The sequence below is a fragment of the Rhinopithecus bieti genome, unplaced genomic scaffold, assembly GCF_001698545.2.
Source record: "Rhinopithecus bieti isolate Rb0 unplaced genomic scaffold, ASM169854v2 scaffold_19652, whole genome shotgun sequence".
NCBI lineage: Eukaryota > Metazoa > Chordata > Mammalia > Primates > Cercopithecidae > Rhinopithecus > Rhinopithecus bieti.
Genome location: NW_016809913.1, coordinates 3167629 through 3172580, shown reverse-complemented (window position 1 = coordinate 3172580; position 4952 = coordinate 3167629). Strand labels below are relative to the sequence as shown.

The following is a 4952-nucleotide window of genomic DNA, read 5'->3' as shown; positions in this document are numbered from 1 at the left end:
TTTTTGTGTTTTTTAGTAGAGACGGGGTTTCACCGTGTTAGCCAGGATGGTCTCGATCTCCTGACCTCGTGATCCGCCCGTCTCGGCCTCCCAAAGTCAAACTATACTCTTAATATGAGTACAGTTTATTGTTTCTAAACTACACCTCAATAAATGTTGATTAAGTGAAAATTAATAATGAGATACAATTCCATACCCATCATATTGGCAAAAATTTTGTAATCTGGTAGTGTCAAGTGTTGGTGAGTAAATAGGGAAAGGGGAACTATTCTATTTCATTGATGGAAGCAAATATTGGTATAATCACTGTTGAACCATTCAGCAGAATAATTTATCAGTCTCTAGTAAGTGAAGATGTATATAACTGTAATCTAGCAATTCCATTTCTAAGCATACACTGTGACCCACAGATACACTCACATATGTGTACCAGGGCACAAACTGACTGCAACATTACTTATGATAGCAAAAAATCAGGAACAATCTCAATATATCTATTAACAGAAGATAGATTGATAACTTTTGGTATAGTCATTTATAAGAGAAAACTAGACTGGTGTATCTCAGCATGGGTAGACCTCAAAAATATAATGTTGAAAGCAAAAAACAACCTCATTAAAATGGGCAAAAGATGTGTACAGACACTTCTCCCAAGAAGACATACACGTGACCAAAAAGCAAATGAAAAAATGTTCAACATCACTAATCAGAGAAATGTAAGTCAAAACCACACTGAGATACCATCTATACCAGTCAGAATGGCTATTATCAGAAAGTAAAAAAGTAACAGATACTGGTGAGGTTGTGGAGAAAAGGAAATGTTTACACAGTTGTGGCAGGGATGTAAATTAGTTCAGCCACTGTGGAAAGCAGTTTGGAGATTTCTCAAAGAACTTAAAACAGAACTAACATTTGACCCAGCAATCCCATTACTGGGTATATACCCAAAGCAATAGAAATAATTGTACTATAGGCCAGATGCGGTGGCTTACGCCTGTAATCCTAGCAATTTGGGAGGCAGAGGCCAGTGGATCACCTGAGGTCGGGAGTTCGAGATCAGCCTGACCAACATGGAGAAACCCTGTCTCTACTAAAAATACAAAATTAGCCAGGCATGGTGGCACATCTCTGTAATCTCAGTGACTTGGGAGGCTGAGGCAGGAGAATCGCTTGAACCCGGGAGGTGGAGGTTGCAGTGAGCCAAGATCACTCCATTGTACTCCAGCCTGGGCAACAACAGTGAAACTCCATCTCAAAAAGAAAAAAAAAAAAGAAAGAAAGAAAAGAAAAAAGAGATAATTCTACTATAAAGACACATGTACACGTATGCTCATCACAGCACTATTTACAATAACAAAAACATGGAATCAGCCTAGGTGCCCATCAATGGTGGACTGGATAATGGAAATGTGGTACATAGAATACTACACAACCATAAAAAAGAACGAGATTGGCTGGGCACGGTGGGTCATGCCTGTAATCCCAGCATTTGGGAGGCTGAGGCAGGTAGATCACGAGGTCAGGAGTTCGAGACCAGCCTGATCAACATGGTCAAACCCCATCTCTACTAAAAATACAAAAATTAGCCAGGCGTGGTGATGCACGCCTATAATCCCAGCTACTCAGGAGGCTGAGGCAGGAGAATGGTTAGAATCTGGGAGGTGGAGGTTGCAATGAGCCGAGATCACGCCTTTGCACTTCAACCTGGGCAACAGAGCGAAACTCTATCTGAAAAATAAATAAATAAAAAGAATGAGATTGGTTAGGGGCGATGGCTCATGCCTGTAATCCCAGCACTTTGGGAGGCTGAGGTGGGCAGATCACCTGAGATCAGGAGTTTGAGACCAGCCTGGCTAACAGTGAAACCCCATTTCTACTAAAAATACAAAAAATTAGCTGGGTGTGGTGGCGCGTGTCTGTAATCCCAGCTACTTGGGAGGCTGAGGCAGGAGAATCCCTTGAACCTGGGAGACGGAGGTTGCAGTGAGCAAGATCACACCACTGCACTCCAGCCTGGGCAACAAGAGTGAAACAAAACAAAGATAAAAACAAAGAAAAGAATGAGATCATGTTCTTTGCAGCAACATGGATTGATCTGGAGAACATTATCTTAAGTAACTAACAAAGGAACAGAAAACCAAATGTTCTAACTTATAAATGGAAGCTAAACATTGAGTACCCATGGACACAAAGAAGGGAACGATAGGCCGGGCGCAGTGGCTCATACCTATGATTCTAGCACTTTGGTAGGCCAAGGCGGGTGGATCACCTGAGGTCAGGAGTTCATGAGCAGTCTGGCCAACATAGCGAAAACCGGTCTGGGCATGGTGGCAGGCGCCTGCAGTCCAGCGACTCCGGAGACTGAGGCAAGAGGGTGGTTTGAATCTGGGAGGTGGAGGTTGCAGTGAGCTGAGATTGTGCCACTGCACTCTAGCCACCACACCTGGCTAATTTTGTATTTTTAGTAGAGACAGGGTTTTACCAAGTTGGCCAGGCTGGTCTCGAACTCCTGACCTCGTGATCCGCCCGCCTTGGTCTCCCAAAGTACTGGGATTACAAGCGTGAGCCACCGTGTCAGGCCAGTATCTGTGAATTTTGATATGAGAGCAATAACATTTAAAACCCGTATATTTACAAATTGATGTTTGTTTGCATGAAGGCCTTGGTGAAAGTTGAACAAAAGTCACCCTGTGGACTGTCAGCATCTTTCTTTCTCTCTCTCTCTTTCAGGGTAAAAGCCCCAAAGCTGTCATCAGCATTAAGGACTTGAATGCCACCTTCCAGACAGAGAAGATAAGGCACCCCCATGGGCTGCAGATCACCTACAGGAGAGATGGCCACATCAGGAACCTGTTTGTGTATCATGAAAGTGGGAAGGTGAGACGACTGGAGTTGCCACCTCCACCTCCAGCTCGCACCCCAGGACTCGGCAGGTGCAGCTCACCACCTCCCCTGCTTACTGGTGCTGTGTTCAGCTGCCTCTTGAGATTGTCTGCTACCATTTGCCTTAATCTATCGTCACTTCCCAGTCTGAGACAAAGATATGAGGAGAGCAGGGTGAGATCAGGGAGAGGAGCCTGGCAAGTACCAGGCGGCAGTGCGCCCCGGGACGCTGCTTCTCAACATGTGATCCTGGCCCAACAGCATTGGCATCACCCAGGAGCTTGTTAAAAATAGAGTCTCAAGGCTGAGCATGGTAGCTTTTGCCTATAATCCCAGAACTTTGGGAGGCCAAGGCAGGTGGATCACTTGAACCCAGGAGTTTGAGACCAGCCTCAACTGGTGGGGAGGGGGCTGTAATCCCAGCACTTTGGGAGGCTGAGGTGGGCGGATCATGAGGTCAGGAGATTGAGACCATCTTGGCTAACACGGTGAAACCCTGTCTCTACTAAAAATACAAAAAAATTAGCTGAGCATGGGGGCGGGTGCCTGTAGTCCCAGCTACTCGGGAGGCTGAGGCAGGAGAATGGCATGAACCTGGGAGATGGAGCTTGCAGTGAGCCGAGATGGCACCACTGCACTCCAGCCTGGGTGACAGAGCAAAACTCCGTCTCAAAAAAAAAAAAAAAAAAAAAAAAAAAAAGAAAAGAAACTGCATTTTAACAGGATCCCAGGTGAGTCTTGTGCACATTTAAGTTTGAGAAGCACTATTTTTTTTTCCTTTGGAGACAGAACTCGCTCTATTGCCCAGGCTGGAGTACAGCGGCGCGATTTCAACTCACTGCAATCTCCACCTTCAGGGTTCAAGCGATCCTCCTGCCTCAGCCTCCTGAGTAGCTGAGATCACACCCAGCTAATTTTTTTTTTTTTTTTTTTTTTTTGTATTTTTAGTAGACACAGGGTTTCACCATGTTGGCCGGGCTGGTCTTGAATTCCTGACCTCAAGTGATCTGCCCACCTCGGCCTCCCACAGTGCTGGAATTACAGGGGTGAGCCACTGAGAAGCACTATTTAATAGTCCAGGAAATCAGCCCAGTCAGAGATGAGCAGGCCAATATAAGAGAATAAGCTGGGTCAGGTCCTGAGCAGGGTCTCAGGACTAGGCAGGGGACAGAGATGCTAAGTGGGGGTGGACGAAGGTGGGTGCTGACATTTTGTGACCATCTATTAACTCCCCTGGGCACTGCTTTTGGTGATTGCTGTCCATCATTTCTTAATCCTCAAAATAAGCCCCACATTACTGAGTCATGGACATGTTAGTAACTTGCTCGGGGTCACAACCAATGGTTCCTGAGCCCTGCACTCACTTTACCCGCCATGTGTCTCTGCTGTAGGGAGGACCCTTGGCAGCAGGAGCCAGGAACCAGATGCAGGGACTAGACCTTGGGAAGGTCTAGTCCTTCACCATGTTGGTCAGGCTGGTCAGGCTGGTGGCTCACGCCTGTAATCCCAGCACTTTGGGAGGCCGAGGCGGGAGGATCATGAGGTCAGGAGATCGAGACCATCCTAGCATCCGAGACCCTAGCACCACGGCCCTAGCCCCCTCTCCATGCCAATCACTGCCACAAGGACTTTTACTGAGGCACCCAAGGTCTCTGGCACTTAGGATACCCAGCTCCCTCCTATCTGCCCAGTATGGTGCATCTGACAACCTGGGTCTGGCCGTTCTTCTCTTTTGCTTGATGCCCCAGCCTGTCTGTTAGATGGGCATAAATGAGGACTCCAGATTCCTGTCTGCAGGAGTCAGGGGGTGATTTAAAAGCTAAGTGGACAGGCATAAGGGGTGGGGAGGGGGCTGTGGCAAACAGGAAAACCTGCATGGAGGATTGAAACAAACAAAACTTCAGGAGCCAAACCAACAGGTATGCAGGTTGGACTTGGCACCAGGATCACCAGATTGTGACTGGAGAGACCTTTCAATGTGAAGGCCTAGGCGTGTCTTTTCTGGGCTGGCCCCATTATTCCCTTAGTGCCTGAGACCTAAGAAGGTTCTTTTTTTTTTTTTTTTTTTT

The 4952-nt window shown here is 46.7% G+C and overlaps 1 protein-coding gene across 4 annotated transcripts in view; it reads left to right on the top strand.

Annotated features, from left to right (window-relative positions):
- The window catches only part of ADAP2 (ArfGAP with dual PH domains 2), a 39145-nt gene that overhangs the window by 22667 nt on the left and 11526 nt on the right, over positions 1-4952 (top strand). For all 4 annotated transcript variants that reach the window (XM_017890933.1, XM_017890932.1, XM_017890931.1 and 1 more), the window contains exon 6: positions 2731-2877. In XM_017890933.1, coding sequence (XP_017746422.1) covers positions 2731-2877 — 147 coding nt within the window. The remainder of the gene's footprint in view (positions 1-2730; positions 2878-4952) is intronic.